Here is an 18,826-nt window from a genome sequence, read left to right on the forward strand (position 1 = left end):
TGAGGCTCACCGCCAGGTGTTACAGCTCCTGCCTGGGGGAGGTGTTAGCATCTCCACCCAGTGCAGGCTTTGTTACTGGCCTCAGAGTGACAAAGGCACTCTCCCCATGGGGCCAGCAACATGTCTCTAGTGTGGCAGGCTGCTGGAACCAGTCAGCCTACACAGATAGTCGGATAGGTTTCAGGGGGCACCTCTAAGGTGCCCTCTGTGGTGTATTTTACAATAAAATGTACACTGGCATCAGTGTGCATTTATTGTGCTGAGAAGTTTGATACCAAACTTCCCAGTTTTCAGTGTAGCCATTATGGTGCTGTGGAGTTCGTGGTTGACAGACTCCCAGACCATATACTCTTATGGCTACCCTGCACTTACAATGTCTAAGGTTTTGTTTAGACACTGTAGGGGTACCATGCTCATGCACTGGTACCCTCACCTATGGTATAGTGCACCCTGCCTTAGGGCTGTAAGGCCTGCTAGAGGGGTGTCTTACCTATACTGCATAGGCAGTGAGAGGCTGGCATGGCACCCTGAGGGGAGTGCCATGTCGACTTACTCGTTTTGTCCTCACTAGCACACACAAGCTGGCAAGCAGTGTGTCTGTGCTGAGTGAGAGGTCTCCAGGGTGGCATAAGACATGCTGCAGCCCTTAGAGACCTTCCTTGGCATCAGGGCCCTTGGTACTAGAGGTACCAGTTACAAGGGACTTATCTGGATGCCAGGGTCTGCCAATTGTGGATACAAAAGTACAGGTTAGGGAAAGAACACTGGTGCTGGGGCCTGGTTAGCAGGCCTCAGCACACTTTCAATTGTAAACATAGCATCAGCAAAGGCAAAAAGTCAGGGGGCAACCATGCCAAGGAGGCATTTCCTTACACCCTCCCAGACCTAAACACACCCCTACATTTAGTATTTAGGGACATCTCAGTACCCAGGATATCAGATTCCTGAAACCTGAACTAAAGAAGGACTGCTGACCTACAAGCCTGTAGAGACAACGGAAGAAGACAACTGCTTTGGCCCCAGCCCTACCAGCCTGTCTCCCGAGTTGAAAACCTGCAACCAGCGACGCATCCAACAGGGACAGGCGACCTCTGAAGCCTCCGAGGAATGCCCCGACCCCCAGGACCAAGAAACTCCCGTGAGCAGCGGCTCTGCTCAACAACCTGCAAAAAACTTGCAACTTTTCTACAACTTCAAAAACCTCACTCTTCCCGCCGGAAGCGCGAGACTTCACACACTGCACCAGACTCCCCCGGCTCAAGATCCAGAGAACCAACACCACAGGGAGGACTCCCCAGTGACTACAACCCCGTGAGTAGCCCGAGACGACACCCCCTTGATTCTCACAGCGACGCCTGCAGAGCACCGGCAGCCCCCAGGACCTGAAGGAACCGAACCTCAGTGCAGGAGTGACCCCCAGACGACCCTCTGCCTAGCCCAGGTGGTGGCTGGCCCGAGAAGCCCCCCCCCTGTGCCTGCCTGCACCGCTAGAGTGACCCTCGGGTCCCTCCATTGTATCCTATACAAAACCCAACGCCTGGTTTGCACACTGCACCCGGACGCCCCTGTGCCGCTGAGGGTGTTTTTTGTGTGCCTACTTGTGTCCCCTCCATTGCTCTACAAACCCTGTAATTATTCAAAGTTCCTAAAGTACTTACCTGCAATACCTTTCAAATGAGATATTACATGTAGAATTTGAACCTGTGGTTCTTAAAATAAACTAAGAAAAGATATTTTTCTATAACAAAACCTATTGGCTGGATTTGTCTCTGAGTGTGTGTTCCTCATTTATTGCCTGTGTGTATGTACAACAAATGCTTTACACTCCCCTCTGATAAGCCTACTGCTCGACCACACTACCACAAAATAGAGCATTCGAATTATCTAATTTTGCCACTATCTTATCTCTAAGGGGAACCCTTGGAATCGGTGCACACTATTTCTTACTTTGAAACAGTATATACATAGCCAACTTCCTACAAGCACGGTTCAGGGGTGCCCCTAAATACTAGATTTAGGAGTGTTACCACGGTGAGAGGACAGTAGCCCAATGGCTACTGTCCCTAAGGGTGGCTACACCCTTCCTGTGCCCACTCCCTTAGGGGTAGGAACCCCCCCCCTCCCCAACTGGTCCCTTTTCTCCAAAACAAGATTCAGGATTCTGCAAGAAAGGGGATTATTTCAGCTCTGGACATCTTAGGGGTGGTCTTAGCTGCAGTAGTCTCCTTGTTTTACCTAATTTTCCAGCCGGACCTGCTGCAAAATGTGGGGCTTGGTCCTGGGGCAGGCATTTCCACTAGCTGGAGCGCCCTGGGGCACTGTAACAGGAAGTCTGAGCCTTAGAGGCTCACCGCCAAGTGTTGTAGTTCCTGCATGGGGAGGTGTGAAGCAGAGCAGGCTTTGCCCCTAACACCATTAAGTCAGAAACTTGTCTGTTAGTGGCAGGATGGCACAGATCAGTCAGCCCTACACTACAGGGTTGGCTAAAATACAAGGGCCTCTCAGTGTGGGTTTGTTATGCTGAGAAGTTTGATATCAGTGGAGCCATCAAGGGGCTGTGGAGTTCGTAATGACAAATTCTAAGCCCATGTACCTTATATGGCCACACTGCACTTACAATGTCTAAGAATGGCCTTACACATTGTAGGGGCATATTGCTCATGCAGCTATGCCCTCATCTGTGGTTATAGTGCACCCTGCCTTAGGGCTGTAAGGCCTGCTAGAGGGGTAACTTACTTATGCCACAGGCAGTGTTTTGTAGGCATGGCACCCTGAGAGGGGTACAATGTTGACTGTCTTTTTCTCCATCAACACACACAAGCAGCAATGGCTGTGCGCATGTGCTTGGCGAGGGATCTCCTAGGTTCACACAATACATGTTGCCGCCCTTGGGGACCTTCACTGGCTACAGGGCCCTTGGTACCACGGGTACCTTTTACAAGGGACTTAGCTGTGTGCCAATTGGGAAAACAATGGTACAGTTTTGGGGAAAAAAAACACTGGTGCTGGGCCTGGTTAGCAGGATCCCAGCACAGTCTTAGTCAAGCAGATCAATATCAGGCAAAATGTGGGGGGTGACCATGCCAAAAGGGGCACTTTCCTACACCTGCCCATGCCTGATCTTTGAGAACTCTGGGCAGGAGTGGTATGGGCAGAAAGGAATACAGGAGGCCTGAGCATCCACTCGAGATGAACAGCGTCTCCAAGCAATAGCCACCTTGGAAACTCCAGTGTGCAAAATTGCTGACATGGCATGTTCCCTGCAGAGGTGGACAAATCTAACCAAGGCTCTCTTTACTGCTGAAAGAGACCTTGCACCACCTCAGGACGGAGACGCCACTTGTGATCCAACAGGCATCTACGGCTGAGTTCATCCGCTCTGGTGGTCAGAGACTTTGCCAGGTGTTGAACCACCAGAGATATGCCCTGCTGTTCGAGCCATGTCCAGAGATGCAGGGCCTTTTGACAAAGAGTCCACAACCCCACCCCACCCTGTTTGCTGCAGTATCACATGTCGGTGGTGTTGACTGTGAACACATGCACTAACCTTCCTTTGATGGATGGTAGAAAGCCTTCAATGACACCTCCACCACGCAGATGAGTTGCGCCCATTGTCATCACCTTGGTGAACACCTGAAGGGCACTGCTAAGGCCCAAGGGGAGCACAGTGAACTGAGAGTGCAGGCAGGATGAGGATATGGAACTACGTGTCCTGCAAGTTTAAGTCTACCATCCAGTCTCTTTTGTCTAGGGCAGACAAGACCTGAGCTAATGTGAGCATATGTTGCTCCCTCCTCCTTGGCCACAGTAGGAGGAGAAAGCAAACCAGTATCTGGAGCGATATCCAGTCCACTGGCATCTCCCACTTCCCCACAGCAGTCCATGGATTTCTGGCCTTCAAGCTGGCATTCGAAAGGGTCCAGTGACCCCTCCCATTCTTCCCCAAACCCTAGCCCTTCAGAATAGGGCTCAAGTGCCGACCTAGGCCACATGGGCCTTGTCGGTGCCAGAATCGGAGTTGGTAGAATCTGTTCGGCTTCTTGTCGGATTCGGGGATCCAAATGGGGCAAGCAATGGAAACATTGCACTGTGACCGGTGTAGGAAAGTACCCTCTTTTTGGCAGTTGTACCACCACTTTTTGCCTGCTGTCAGTGTGTTTTGACTGTGGTCACTGGGATCCTGCTAACCAGGACCCCAGTGACTGTGCCTTATCTCCCTCTAAATGTGGTTGTTCCTGACTTGGTACACCCCACGATTGGCACACTGGTGCCCCATGTAAATCCCTAGTATATGTTACCTAGCTACCCAGGGAATTGGGGCACCAGGGGTTCCCCATGGGCTGCATGTATTATGCCACCCATGGGAGCCCAAGCAAAATATGTCTGCAGGGCTGCCATTGCAACCTGCGTGAAAAGGTGCATGCACCCTTTCACAACAGGTGACTGCACCAGGTCACTGCAGAGGTGCCCCTACAAACTCCAGTTCCATTCTCCTTGACTTAAGTGCGGGGAAGCCATTTTACCCGTGTACTGGAGACAGGTCACTACCTGTGTCCAGCTACATAATGGTAACTCCAAACTTGGGCATGTTTTATCAAAATGTCAGAATCATACCCCAATACTGTTGCCAGTATTGGAAGTATGATTCCATATGCTCTGGGGGCTCATTAGACAAACCCCCCCCCCCACCCCCTGCTTTGCTCCTACCACTCTGCAAGGTTTTCCCAGGCAGCCCGTGCTGCTGCCATCCTACAGACAGGTTTCTGCCCTCCTGCTGCTTGACCAGCTCAAGCTCAAGAAGGCAGAACAAAAGATTTCCTTTGGGAGACGGAGGCTACACCCTCTCCCTTTGGAAATAGGTGTTACATGGCTTGGGAGGGGTAGCCTCCCCAAGCCACTAGTATGCTTTGAAGTGGACATTTGGTGCCGTTCTTGCATAAACCGGTTTGTACCAGCCCACGGCTCCTTCCAGCAACTGCAACATTTCCCTGGCTGTGCATCTTCAGAGCGATGAGTCTTCAGTCTACACAAGAAGCCACTCCCTTGGAGTGAAGGAGTCACTCCCCTGCATCCGCAGGCACCAACTGCAATGACAGGACGTGTGGATGAACTCTCCTCCAGAGCTGTGTGGGTCCTGCAGCACGGGTAGTGGTTTGAAGTGGTCCCCTTGGTCATCTCTACCAGCTGTCCAACTTGGGAGACGGTAAGCCCTTGCCTCTCCACGCAGGACAGCACCCCCATGCACCGCAACTTTTGCAGCTCCCAAGGCTTGCTGGCATCTCCGCCAATGGATCTTCAGGCTCTGTGTAGCCTAAGCCCCCAACATTCTCCGCTGCAAACACACAGCCCTCTGAGTGCTGATCCTGCGACATTGGATGCCTTCCAAGGTGTGCTGCGTGGCTCCAACGCAACTCTTGTGCTTGCTGCCTGTGGGTCACCTGTGGGGGCTGGCTCCACTCTGTGACTCTCCTCACTGCTGAAGGTCACCCATGACTTCCCTTTGAGGGCTGAGTCCTCCTGGATCTTCCTGGTCCCCTACAGCTCCCCATTTCTTCTTACACAACATGTGCCTTTGCCAAGGCTTGTTGGTGGTTTTTCCATACAATTGACTATCAGCAATCCTCCTTTCAGCGACGGACGTAGACTGCATCACTCCAGGAACTCTTCAGCTTCTCCACTGCCAACAGTCTGTCTACCATCGACCTGGTCCTGCATCCACAGACTGGTGGGTAGTGGCTCCTGTCACGACCAGAGACTCCAACGTGAACTGGACTTGGTCCCCTTCCTTTACAGGTCTTCCCCTTCCAGGATCGACCTTTGGTTTCTTGCAGTCTTGCATTATCCTCTTCTGAAGTCCTTCTGGAGGGTTTAGGGAAAACCAGATACTTCTTCTCTTCTCCTGGTTGCTGGGGGGCACTGTGATACTTACCTTTTGGGGTTCCTAGTTCATCCAACTCCCCTCTACCAATTCCACTTCCTTGGGTGGGGGCCCGACTTTTGCATTCCGCTTACTTGGCATATGGTTTGGCCCCCCCAGGGCCTTCAGTACTTACGACTGCTTTCACTATTTTCTATGGCCTTTTATGCAAATTCATGGCTTCTAATGTACATATAATGTTTACTTACCTCCAGATGGGGTATTGCCTATTCAGTATTTTGGTATTAAGTTACCTTAATAAAGTTCCTTTGTGGTGCTTTCATGTGTGTTAGTGCTGTGTGACTGTAGTGGTATTACATAAGCTTTGCATATTTCCTAGATAAGTCTTAGCTGCTCATCCACAGCTATCTCTCGAGCAGTGGTTCCCAACCTGTGGTCCGGGGACCCCTAGGGGTCTGCGAAGCCTCCCCAGGGGGTCCGGGACTACTCAGAAAATTGAATATTAATAGAGTAGGTCCCCAGCTTTTAGTGATGGCTCAGTGGAGGGTCCCCAGTTTCCAATAATGATTCAGTGGGGGTCTGAACCGTGCCTCGATCTCCGATGTTAGTCGTTGTGTCAGCTTTGACTTCTTGTGCCTCTGTCCTGATGACTTGGAGTGTGAAGAAGAGGATTTGGAGCTCCTGGAGTGGTCCCACGAACTTCCTCTTGATCTCAACCGAGAACTCCTAGGAGTCACGCAATGTTGCCTGCTTTTCCGCTAGCTGCTTCAGGGAGGGCTCCCTCTAAGCATTCGGTGTCATGGCCCGGTAGTCTGAGCACGACGTGGATTCGTGGTCGCGCTCAAGACACCACAAATAGACCAAATGGGGGTCTGTAACAGACATAGCACGGTGACAAGCGCCACACAGTTTAAAACCTGTCTTCTTTGGAGACATCCTCAACACATCTGGAGGTAAACCTCAAAACAGAATGACAAAACGTTGATGAAATTCTGTCAAAAAACAGAGGAATAGCTCTTCTCAGGATCATTGTTAAATGGCACAGAAAGAAAAGAATTGACTTCAGCGCACTGAGGTGGCACCTATATAGGTGACCGCAACATCACATTCAATGCAAATGACGCAGCGCTGAGCCAATCTACATAACCGACGGCGTGCAGTGGTACTGCTCAGGCAAAAACCTTTTGCATCTAGTACAACGTCTGGGAAATTCAAAGGTAAGCAATCTGTTTCTAGATGTCTCTATAAGATAGATATTCACAACTGAAATCAGTAAAATGACTATCGAGGACTGTAAAAGCATTCTGCAATTGACTGGGAGTCAAATGCTTTTTAATCAAAACAAATTAATCATATTAGCCAACAGTCTACTAATGAATTGTGATTGTGACATTCAAACTGTTAGTTTCTATTTAATATTTATTTGTGAAGACTGACAGAGGTAATTACCTTGGGAAGCTGAGGAGTGTAGGCACGTGGCAAGTGAGATGAAAGACTTTTGGGCACTTTTCACAGCAAAGGAGATCTCCTCCATTTTGGCAAACAGCACACCAGTCCTCGTTGGGATCATCCTCTTTGTTATTGCCTTCTCCACCACCTCTAGGGGATCGATGCATGGAGCTACGCACTGGTGATTTCCCATTTACTAGATTGTTCGGTGCCAACTGCTTACAACTTTTGTTTGCATTCGTCAGCTCTGCTTTTACATGATTTTCAGTGGTCCCTACAGCATCCAGCTCATTGTCCAAATGCACATTACTTGACAGTGGGGGGGTGAGGCTGCTTTCTGGACTGCTCAACTGCAACAAAATTAAGACATGTAAATATACACATGCCACATTTTCAAAAAGTAGGTTTGGACAAGCGCTCAAAAATGCAAATTAAGAAATTGTTACCACTAGGAAAGCCAAGGAAACAGCCACACAATTTTAAAGCCAAATAGCTTCAAGTACATAAACTACTTAGTACAAGTATTCCAACTCAATCTTGCAGGTGGAAGACAAGAAATGGTTACTTGCTTCTAGTACTGGTTCTGCACTCTTTTGATCTTCATGGTAGTCATACATGTTCGAATAATTACATACTGCTAGTGGCGACCCCCAGAACACCTTCAATACAATGTATGTATACTGCAAAAGGGTAAAAAGTCCAGCATGTACATAGGCAGAGGACCACAGTCAAAAGCCTAATAAGGCAAGATTTCCAAACCATTAACCATTTAAACAAAAAAAATAGTTTTTTCCTACAGCAACTGCAACACAACTGTTGCTTTACATATGTAATATATAAACGAGATCTGGCTGAGCCTTAAAAATGAAAGGTTTACCAAGCATCTTGTCTTTAAGAGTCTAGAAGCTGCCTATCTAATTTCTCCTTGTACTAGCAGCTCTCTATGCAGTCAGTTCTTTCGTGGGGATACACTATGGTGGACAAGTCGGGAGGAAGGTAGGTCCATTCAGGAATTCAATGAAGCACCACAATGCAGAACAAGGACCACATGTAATTAACCATTTCTTCTGCATCATAGGATCTCCAGTCACATTTTACATTAGCAAGTTAATTGTTCTTGTGGACCTTGGTCAAGTAGCATAAAAAGGGTGCATAGCCACGTAAGAGACAGGTCCTATGGCAGCCTCATCCAAACGGGTTTCCTAGTGTAGCCTGCCCCACAAACATCAGAGTTTGCATTTGAATCAAAGCATAGTGTCATGTAAACACAAGCATAGATTTCTAAGTGGCTTTGTAACATACAGAAGGCAACAAAACAAGTTACTGACCTTCGGTAATACCTTATAACTAGAGACATTCTAGTTGTAGATTCCTTACCTTCTGAATATTCCTCAGGCTCCAGGTTAGTCTGGATCTGGAGATTTTTCTTGAGAGCAGTCAAGTGGCATTGATCTGCTCAGAGTCCATTGTCATCCGTGCCTGATGCGATGTCACAGGTCCTATATAGGCACCACACTGGCACAAAGACGTCTGTTTCTTTTCACAAATTTCCACACCAGAAGCACAGAGCCTTGAAGAACAATGACCACTGGTGTGTCAAAACTAAGGACCTGAAAAGGGAGCCCCTGTTCCTAGAAATCAGTAAGCAGAGCAGGATGGGTGGGTCAGTAAGGAATCTGCAACTAAAATATGTTTCTACCAGACAAGGCGTTACCATAGTTAAGTAACTTGTTCATATGATAGAGACTTCTAGTCTCAGATTCCTTACCTTTTGAATAGATACCCAAGCAAAACCACCCCTGGAGATGGGTCTGCAAACTAATATACTAGAAAGTTCTGCAGGACCGAACAGGCAAAGTACCTGTCCTTACGGACCAGACTGTTCAGGCAGTAGTGTTTGGTGAATGTGTGGGAGGATGCTCACTTTGCCACCTGACGCTGCGTGCTAGCGCAGTGGTTTCAGCTGTAGCTCTGGTAGAATGAGCATGCAAATCTTCAGTTGGTTGCTTCTTAGCCAGAGTGTAGCAGATTTTAATGCAGAGTACGACCCATCGGGGGATGGTTTGCGTCTGCACTGCCTTACCTTTCTTTGCACCCACATATCCGACAGAGCGCTGATCATTCACCCGAAACTCTTGTTTGATCAAAGTAGAATGCCAATGCTCTTTTTGGGTCTAGGCAGTAGTCTCTCCTCTTCCTTAGAAGGATGTGGGGGTGCGTAAAAAGTAGGCAAGGAGATGGATTGACCAACATGAAAAGGCATGGCCACTTCTGGCAAAAAAGAGGTCCTAGTGTCAAGTAACACCTTGTCAGGATAGATAGATCGAAATGTAGGGTAGCATAGATGACAAAGCCTGCAGCACACTCACCCTGCGGGCACATGTATTCACCACAAGGAAGGCTGTTTTCAACTTGAGAGTACAATTGTGGATAGGCTCCAAAGGAGCGCACGTCACAAAGATCAGAACCAAATTAAGATCACATTGGGGCATAATGAATGGGGATGGAGGAAAAAATATGTAAGACCTTTGAGGAACCTATGAAGGCTGATCAAGCAACCTCAGAATAAAGTAGAAATAGCAGACAAATATTTCTTAAGCTTTCCGAAAGCAGAGCCCTGTTAGGCAACTGGAAGGATAAACAGGACATCAGAGACAGGGGGCAGAAATGCGGTCAACAGAGTTGCCTGAGCACAATGTCACAAGTGTATTCCGACAGGCATATACCGTTTTGGTGGAGGGACACCTGGCTTCCAAGATTACATTACAGACTTGGGGAGAAGGTCAAATGCTGTCAACTGGTGCTGCTCAATCCCCTCACAAACAGGCAGATGGACACGTTTGAATGAGGAACCCTCCCCTGCTGCTGCAACAGAAGATCCTTCCGAAGGGGCTGTATGATCAGAGGATCGATGGACATGCCCAGCAGCTCGGGATACCAGGCCTTCCATGCCTGGTCAGGGGTCACAAGGATTACTTGGGTCCAGTCGTTCGTGATATTCTTGAGAACCCTGCGAAGAAGTGGAATGGGTTGAAGGAAGCAGGCTGTAGGAAGGTGGCCTAGTGTGTGATGGGTACCTATGGTATTTACACTTTACACCAGGTCCAGGTATCCCCTCTTAGTGAAGTGTAGGCAGTGTCTAAAAGCCAAGCTCTCGAGAGGTAGCTGTGGAGGAGCAGCTAAGGCTTATCTAGGACATGCAAAGCTCATGCAATACCACTACAGTCACACAGTACTTACACTCAAGAAATAAACACTTGGTTGTACAAAAATAAAGGTACTTTACTTTTGGCACACTATCAGAAAATACTAGAGAGGCAACCCTCCAAAAGGAAGTAAGTAAATAACTAATATTTAACAGTAAGAGGCATAAAATGGTTAAAATAGCAATAAGCAGATTTGGCCCTATGGGGAGCCCACACCATATAGAAAGTGGAATGCGAACACAGGGCCCCCATCTAGGTAAGTAAATTGTGTAGAGGGGAGCTGGGAGTACTAGGAAACTACACAGGTAAGTAATGCAGTACCCCGCAGCGACCAGGAATTCAGGAGTAAAACACTGATTTCCCCAAAACCACCCTAAATGATGAAAAGAAGCAAAAGAAGACACCCAGAACAGACTGCAAGAAACCAGCAAAGGATTACCTAAGAAGGAGACCTGTGGAGAGAATGGACCAAGTCCAGAAGTGTATGTGAAGTCCAGGAGGAGTAGGAGGTACTACCCCACCCAGAGGTATCTTATTGGAGTTGGTCGACGAAGAAGGAAGACAGGTCAGCACTGCAGCCCAGAAGCCAGAGAAGAGTTCTTGATGAGTGTAAAAGGTGTCCCACGCTGGTAGCTGGATTGCAGATGGGTGTCGGTCAAGGATTTCCACTAACAAGCCTTGGCAAAGGCAAACTTGCGGTTGGAGGAAAAGAGGTGCTGCCGGGGACGAGCAGGGTTGAGGAGGACTCTACCCAGGAAAGGGGGGGGGGGGGGGGGGGGGGTTGGGGGGGCTGTGAGATAAGGGGACCCTCCGTGGGGGCGTGGTCTGGCCATGGAGCACGATGGCCGCCTAATTTGTGTGCTCCGTGAGGCGGCTGGGCCTGGGCAGGAGACGGGGGCGCTGCGGGGGCACGGAGCCTCTTCCCGGGCGCAGAGGGGACTGGAGAACGCCACAATGGCAAAGCAGTTTCCTGAGAGCGCCGCTGTCTAGCTGCCCGGAGTGATCGTCGCCGCGTCGGAGCAGCCTGGGAGAGAGCCTGGAGCCGCGGAGTCTGTGTAGGAAGTTGGCTCTGTATGTGCTATTTCAAAGTAAGGAATAGCATGCACAGAGTCCAAGGGTTCCCCTTAGAGGTAAAATAGTGGTAAAAAGAGATAATACTAATGCTCTATTTTTGTGGTAGTGTGGTCGAGCAGTAGGCTTATCCAAGGAGTAGTGTTAAGCATTTGTTGTACATACACATAGACAATAAATGAGGTACACACACTCAGAGACAAATCCAGCCAATAGGTTTTGTTATAGAAAAATATCTTTTCTTAGTTTATTTTAAGAACCACAGGTTCAAATTTTACATGTAATAGCTCTTTTGAAAGGTATTGCAGGTAAGTACTCTAGGAACTTTGAATCATTACTTTAGCATGTATACTTTTCACATAAAACACAATAAGCTGTTTTAAAAGTGGACACAGTGCAATTTTCACAGTTCCTGGGGGAGGTAAGTTATTGTTAGTTTCAACAGGTAAGTAAGGCACTTACAGGTTTCAGTTTTTGGTCCAAGGTAGCCCACCGTTGGGGGTTCAGAGCAACCCCAAAGTTATCACACCAGCAGCTCAGGGCCGGTCAGGTGCAGAGGTCAAAGAGGTGCCCAAACGCATAGGCTTCAATGGAGAGAAGGGGGTGCCCCGGTTCCGGTCTGCCAGCAGGTAAGTACCCGCGTCTTCGGAGGGCAGACCAGGGGGGTTTTGTAAGGCACCGAGGGGGACACAAGTCAGCACAAAAAGTACACCCTCAGCAGCGCGGGGGCGGCCGGGTGCAGTGTGCAAACACGCGTCGGGTTGTGAATGGTTTTCAATGAGAGATCAAGGGATCTCTTCAGCGTCGCAGGCAGGCAAGGGGGGGGGCTCCTCGGGGTAGCCACCACCTGGGCAAGGGAGAGGGCCTCCTGGGGGTCACTCCTGCACAGGAGTTCCGTTCCTTTAGGTGCTGGGGGCTGCGGGTGCAGGGTCTTTTCCAGCCGTCGGGAAATGGAGTTTCAGGCAGTCGCGGTCAGGGGGAGCCTCGGGATTCCCTCTGCAGGCGTCGCTGTGGGAGCTCAGGGGGGACAACTTTGGTTACTCACGGTCTCGGAGTCGCCGGAGGGTCCTCCCTGAGGTGTTGGTTCTCCACCAGTCGAGTCGGGGTCGCCGGGTGCAGTGTTGCAAGTCTCACGCTTCTTGCGGGGAGTTGCAGGGGTCTTTAAGTCTGCTCCTTGAAACAAAGTTGCAGTTCTTTTGGAGCAGTGTCGCTGTCCTCGGGAGTTTCTTGTCTTTCTTGAAGCAGGGCAGTCCTCAGAGGATTCAGAGGTCGCTGGTCCCTTGGAAAGCGTCGCTGGAGCAGGGTTCTTTGGAAGGCAGGAGACAGGCCGGTAGGACTGGGGCCAAAGCAGTTGGTGTCTTCTGTTCTTCCTCTGCAGGGGTTTTTCAGCTCAGCAGTCTTCTTCTTCTTGTAGTTTCAGGAATCTAAATTCTTAGGTTCAGGGGAGCCCTTAAATACTAAATTTAAGGGCGTGTTTAGGTCTGGGGGGTTAGTAGCCAATGGCTACTAGCCCTGAGGGTGAGTACACCCTCTTTGTGCCTCCTCCCAAGGGGAGGGGGGTCACATCCCTAATCCTATTGGGGGAATCCTCCATCTGCAAGATGGAGGATTTCTAAAAGTCAGGGTCACCTCAGCTCAGGACACCTTAGGGGCTGTCCTGACTGGCCAGCGGCGACTCCTTGTTTTTCTCATTATCTCTCCTGGACTTGCCGCCAAAAGTGGGGGCTGTGTCCAGGGGGCGGGCATCTCCACTAGCTGGAGTGCCCTGGGGCATTGTAACACGAAGCTTGAGCCTTTGAAGCTCACTGCTAGGTGTTACAGTTCCTGCAGGGGGGAGGTGTGAAGCACCTCCACCCAGAGCAGGCTTTGTTTCTGTCCTCAGAGAGCACAAAGGCTCTCACTGCATGAGGTCAGACACTCATCTCTCAGCAGCAGGCTGGCACAGACCAGTCAGTCCTGCACTGAACAATTGGGTAAAATACAGGGGGTATCTCTAAGATGCCCTCTGTGTGCATTTTTTTATAAATCCAACACTGGCATCAGTGTAGGTTTATTATTCTGAGAAGTTTGATACCAAACTTCCCAGTATTCAGTGTAGCCATTATGGAGCTGTGGAGTTTGTTTTTGACAGACTCCCAGACCATATACTCTTATGGCTACCCTGCACTTACAATGTCTAAGGTTTTGCTTAGACACTGTAGGAGCATAGTGCTCATGCACTGGTGCCCTCACCTATGGTATAGTGCACCCTGCCTTAGGGCTGTAAGGCCTACTAGAGGGGTGACTTATCTATACTGCATAGGTAGTGTGAGGTTGGCATGGCACCCTGAGTGGAGTGCCATGTCGACTTACTCGTTTTGTTCTCATCAGCACACACAAGCTGGCAAGCAGTGTGTCTGTGCTGAGTGAGGGGTCCCCAGGGTGGCATAAGATATGCTGCAGCCCTTAGAGACCTTCCCTGGCATCAGGGCCCTTGGTACCAGGGGTACCAGTTACAAGGGACTTACCTGGATGCCAGGGTGTGCCAATTGTGGAATCAAAAGCACATTTTAGGTGAAAGAACACTGGTGCTGGGGCCTGGTTAGCAGGGTCCCAGCACACTTCTCAGTCAAGTCAGCATCAGTATCAGGCAAAAAGTGGGGGGTAACTGCAACAGGGAGCCATTTCTTTACAGTCTGGTACTCTCAGAGCCCGGCGCTATCGAGGTTGACCAGGCGGCCCAGGAGTGGAGCGGGCGCTCCTGGGCGCCTACACTTCGCAGACTCCCCCCCCACTGCCGTTCTGACCAGCTTCCCACTTTGCCACTGGTGCGCAGTGGGGGCTTGGGACTCCAGAGCCTCAGAACCGCAACCCCTTATGGTCTGCTTTTTGCGGCAGGCCCGACGCTGTCCTCCCAGGAGGGACACTGGGTGCCGCGGAAGGACTCCCACTGTGTCCGGGGCCCTGCAGGACCCTGCCCTCCCCCACTGGGGGGTCCATCTGCTCTTTCCCTGCACCTGCTTGCCCCCCCCCTCATCCTGTCAAGGAGGGGGGGCTGTGGACCACTGGGAGCCTGCGACGGAGGACTGAGAGGCAGGTCGGCCTCCTCTTAGTGCGGGGCGCCCTACCACGCCTGCTGGACCTAGTACACCTGCGCCCTCCCCCCCCACATTACTTGCGATAACTGTGAGCCCTGGAGGAGGCCTCTGGACTTTGTCTCTTCCCAGCTATCTTGGACGTGGCCAGGTAGATCCACTGTGCATCATTGTGCGGGCCAGGCATGGAGGGGAGTACCGCCTGTCGCAGAGACCTCCGGGAGACGACCCACGCCACAACACTAAAGGAGCCGGTGCTCCCTACCAGGCGGAGTACCTTTGCCCCTGCACGTTGAGTCTGCGGCCTGCGCTCTGTCGTCACATTGCTATCACGACGGACAGACGCCTTTTTCCTCCGGGCTGCGACATCCTTCCATTACTAGAGCACGGACTGCGCTACGGTCCCTGCTGGGACTGAGCCACCCATCGACTACGCTACAGTGAGATCCGGTCCTTGCCAGTTGGATGGACACACAATCCGAATATCGGCAGACTTCTCCAAGGAAACCAGTGAGCATTCCTGGCCCTCCGCCCTCGACAGCTGGAGGTGACATACGGCCTGTTCGACCCGGCGCGAACGTGGATAACAAAAAATGGCGCATCCAAAGACTATGACCCGGAAGACCTATGCTCTTTCTTGGATGGCCTGTTGCTCACAGACTCTTCCACCTCGACTTCACACCGAGATACAACGGTTGCGGATCAGAACACTCCCTCTCATGACCTTGCCCCAGGGGGGGTCAGGGTCTGTCCACCATCCTTCTCTCTCCTGCCCCAGGGGATGGGACTTGAAGAGACTCCTCAACAGCCACGATGACACAGGACAGGTGCTGCACCCGGTGGCGGACAGGGAACAAATCCTTCTCCTGTTTAAAGCCCCCAGCGGAGCCCACTTGAACTTGCTATACCCTATTGGCCTGCAGGAACCTAGAACTTGGCGATCAAGACCCTTCCCCGGCCTGGGCACGGCGGACCCTTCATTGACCCATCGGATGGCTGAGTACAGTCCTTTTCATTCCTGCACAATGTTGGGTGTTAGGTTATCCCTTTGTTATTCTTGTCAAGCAAAGTTTTCTTACAGACATAAGGTGGGGGTCGAGTAGATTTATGAGGATTGTCCATACCCTGTTGGGACTGATGGTATGCGAGACAATACATGCTCCTTAGGCCCAGTAGCCCCACAATTGCTCTGATATTATAGCTGTTAATATAATGACGATTGATTGTTTTTCACTGTTGTATCTCCTTTTTGGGGCTCTTGCGTTGCTCTTTACACCTTTTTATTTGCATCCCGCTCCGCACCCCCTTTTTTTTTGTTCCCCCCCCCCCCCCCGATACGCATGGAACAACATTGATACAATCTCGGCCTCCGCTGCCCCTACCCCCCTTCCCCTCTCATCCTTCCCTGATAATGGGGGGGGGGGGGTTGCTGACTCCACCGCGGCATCTCTCGTGCCCCCCCCCCCCCCTCCCCGGTTGGCTTGTTCTCCAGCTGTGTGACGCTGCGCTGCCTGGCTCCCTGTTAAGGGAAACCAGGTCAAATTAAATCCCATCGCGTTATGCCCTCCTGGGGGGTACCCGGCTCCGGGACCCTGGGAAGTTAGTACCAATGGACAATGGTGGCCCTGCGCTGCGCCCTTGTTCCTGGCCGCGGCCCCGCCGGCCTTGCCTTGCGCTGGGACTAGTAAGGTCCGGGTATGGACCTGCAGATTAAAGTTTAGGTTTTCTGGGGCTTTAGTTTGCTCCATTTTTTCTCCTCCTCCCCCTTTTTCCTTCTCTCCCCTGCCTCCCTCCTTTCCCTTCCCCGACTCTTCTCTTCTCTGGTCCTTCTTCCTTTCTTCTCTTTTTGCCCTTTGCTATCCTCCCTCCCCTGATCAGGACTGGTTCTGCTCTGGTGTGTCTGTCTTTTTGCCTATCCTTGCCCTGCTCTCCCCCCCACCCCTTCCCCATACCCTCTCTTTTCCCCTCCCCTCCTCCCCCCCTCTGCTCCTACCCCCCGCCCACACTTTACATTCAATATTCTTGCCCTCTGCCTTTTGCTCCCCTCTTTTTCTCCTTCCCCTGGTGTCCCTTTCTATGTCGCCCTTTCCTCCTCCTACTTTCCTTCACACCCTTTTCCCCCCGCTCATAATTCTCTCGATCTTATATTATACAGTGCCCCATACCCCTCACCTATCTTTCTACCTCACCTGTCTGCACCTCTCGCCTTGACGCTCCTTCTAGCTTTTCCCCATGACTGGACGTCCATATGCCCCGTTACAGGTTGTCTCTTGGAACGTCAATGGCCTCACTCATTTCATTAAATGGAAGAAAATACTTTCGTACCTCAATACCAAGCGGGTGGGTGGATGTAGCTCTTCTTCAGGAAACCCACTTGGCCAGTCTCGAATCTGATAAACTGCGAAGGGACTGGGTGGAGACTGCGCTGTCCAGCTGTAGCACCCCCGCTGGACGAACAGAGCGGTGTGTTGCGGAAATGCGGGGTTATGATATTGCTGCGAAAGAGCCTACCCTTTACAGTTACCAAATCATGGGCTGATCGGGAGGGGCGATATATATTTGCCAAACTGAAGCTAGGAGGCGCCTCGCTCTGTGTGGGATCCGTCTAAGCCCCAATAGATCTCAAAAGACAATTTATTCTACGCATCAAAGAGATTGGAGCTTCCCGGTACATTATCGGCGGAGACTGGAATCTGGCACTGATGCCATATTAGACAGGACCGGGCCTCTGGACACCATCAATAATGGAGACAGAGCTCTACAGTCTGACGTAATGCACGACAACGGTCTGGTGGACTTATGGAGACTGACACACCCGGGTGACAGGGAATACACCTTCTTATCCCCAGTCCATGGTACCCAATCCCGACTGGACTACTTTCTCATCTCACACAGCCTTGTGGCACACGTGCAAGACTCTCACATACTGAGTGGGGGCTTGTCGGACCATTCCCCGATTCTTTTAGTCATTCAGCTGGGCATAGTGTCCCCAGGCCGCAAGACATGGGGGATTCGCTGTCCACTACTACCGAACCCCTCAGGGGAAGGCTCAGCTGCAGGCACACACATGTCCATATACGTCCGGGACAATCTTGGGTCAGTGGCGTCCATGAGGGTCACCTGGGCTGCGGCTAAAGCAACAATACGGGGACATATGATGCATGATGCCGCACTGGCAAATAAGGAAAGGGTGGCGTGGCAAGCAACCCTAGACACTGACATTGCACGCCTGACGCAGCACTACACAGCCCGCCCCTCCCTCTCCACCTGCAGGGAGTTGGATAGAGCCCGCATAGCAATGAATGAACTCTTTACTTCTCAGGCTGAATATGCGCTACAAAGCCTGCAGGGACGGCATTACGAACAAGGGGAGAAGGCTGGTCGCTTACTGGCCGCACAACTTTGCCAAAGAGCGTCGACCCTAGCTATACCGGCCATTAAGGCCCAATAGGGGGAGATCCTCACGCACCCGCAGGATATAGTGGGTGAATTTGCGACCTTTTACCGCTGCCTTTACACCTCGGAATCACAGTCCTCTCCTGCCCAGATAGAGGCTTTCCTCAGTACTGTCACCTTGCACTCACTTTCCGATGAGGGCCGAGAACTGCTGGGGGAGGAGGGACATCACCCATCAGGAAATTCTGCAGGTTGTCTCCGGTCTCCCGTATCACAAGTCGCCTGGAGAAGATGGATTCCCAGCAAAATTCTACAAGTGGGCGGGGGAGGAAACTCTTTATGTTCTACATGGGGCGCTGGATGAAGCTTGTCAGACTAGTTTGCTGGGTGCGATATCCAATGCCGCTGTAATCGCTGTCATACCAAAACTGGGCCGAGACCCTCTGCTTTGCGGCAGTTACCGACCTATATCTCTTTTGAACCGCGATATTAAGATACTGGCCAGTGTCTTGGCGACCCGTCTGCGCAGTGTTATACCGTCCCTCATACATCAATCGCAGGTCGGCTTCGTGCCGGGCCGCAGCTTACAGAATCATCTTCGTACCCTATGCCACGCCCTTTGGGGGGTTCGGGCTATCCCTGAGGCCGCCTTAGCATTGTCCCTCGACGCCGAAAAAGCGTTTGACCGCATAGAATGGCCATACCTCTTCGCAACGCTAACAAAATATGGCCTGGGAGACCAATTTATTTCC

The 18,826-nt window shown here is 51.0% G+C and overlaps 1 protein-coding gene across 3 annotated transcripts in view; it reads right to left on the minus strand.

Moving 5' to 3' along the window:
* The window catches only part of TRIM33 (tripartite motif containing 33), a 502,696-nt gene that overhangs the window by 159,164 nt on the left and 324,706 nt on the right, over positions 1–18,826 (minus strand). For all 3 annotated transcript variants that reach the window (XM_069218910.1, XM_069218908.1, XM_069218909.1), the window contains one exon: positions 7,328–7,677. In XM_069218910.1, the coding sequence (XP_069075011.1) occupies positions 7,328–7,677 (350 nt within the window). The remainder of the gene's footprint in view (positions 1–7,327; positions 7,678–18,826) is intronic.

Source organism: Pleurodeles waltl, unplaced genomic scaffold (genome assembly GCF_031143425.1).
Source record: "Pleurodeles waltl isolate 20211129_DDA unplaced genomic scaffold, aPleWal1.hap1.20221129 scaffold_119, whole genome shotgun sequence".
NCBI classification, from domain to species: Eukaryota; Metazoa; Chordata; class Amphibia; order Caudata; family Salamandridae; genus Pleurodeles; species Pleurodeles waltl.